Below are 598 nucleotides of genomic sequence, written 5' to 3'. Positions count from 1 at the left end.
GCCACTTTTTCGAGGGACGGGGGTTGCGGAGGTTAAGTTAAAAAAAAGCCTTGAACTGTCTGCAGAGGAGAGCAACAAAACAAAACAAAGGCATTTCGGGCTAGAGAGAAAGCCCCAAAGCGCGATCAAGACATGTACCTGAGTGAGACAGATGGGAGAATACATCATGACTTCGCCTTAAAAACGCACTTTCCAGGAGATGCCCAAGACAATCTTCGAGAAGCCAGAATTTCATCTATTCATTTTACAGTCATCGGAGCCCCGCGATGCGATCAATCAGGACGGGGTCGCTGGATCGCCGCAACTTCGCAACAAACCTAGGGGATTTGTTTTCTGTTTTGCAGTTGTTGTTGTTGTTGGGAGCTAGGAGGTGCGCGAAGGATCGGTGCGGGTTGGATTGGGGTAGTGGTTGGTGGTGAAATGCTTTTTTAAAAAAGGCGGGGTGGGGGGCGCAGGAAAGAGGGCGGGAGCAAGAGCAGAGAGAATGTGTCACCGCACTGGGAAAGTTCAAGGTTACAGCCCGGAGCCCTGCCGCAGGATTCCCGAGTGGCGATCGCAGGCGAAACTTTGCCGCGAGCCGACCATGTGTGTGCGCGAG

General features: G+C 52.5%; 1 protein-coding gene across 7 annotated transcripts in view; it reads right to left on the bottom strand.

Annotated features, from left to right (window-relative positions):
- NFIB (nuclear factor I/B) overlaps nt 1-321 on the bottom strand; it is a 228,322-nt gene extending 228,001 nt beyond the window's left edge. For 6 of the 7 annotated variants that reach the window (XM_005869605.2, XM_005869609.2, XM_005869607.2 and 3 more), the window contains exon 1: nt 139-315. In XM_005869605.2, coding sequence (XP_005869667.1) covers nt 139-168 — 30 coding nt within the window. In that variant the 5' untranslated portion in view covers nt 169-315. Of the gene's footprint in view, nt 1-138 lie in introns of all 7 variants that reach the window. The other variant, XM_005869611.2, reaches the window with a different exon arrangement.
- Nucleotides 322-598: the final 277 nt, after the last annotated feature.

The sequence above is a fragment of the Myotis brandtii genome, unplaced genomic scaffold (genome assembly GCF_000412655.1).
Source record: "Myotis brandtii unplaced genomic scaffold, ASM41265v1 scaffold30, whole genome shotgun sequence".
NCBI classification, from domain to species: Eukaryota; Metazoa; Chordata; class Mammalia; order Chiroptera; family Vespertilionidae; genus Myotis; species Myotis brandtii.
Note: the sequence above shows the minus strand (reverse complement) of the source record. Positions and strands in the feature narration are given on the sequence as shown.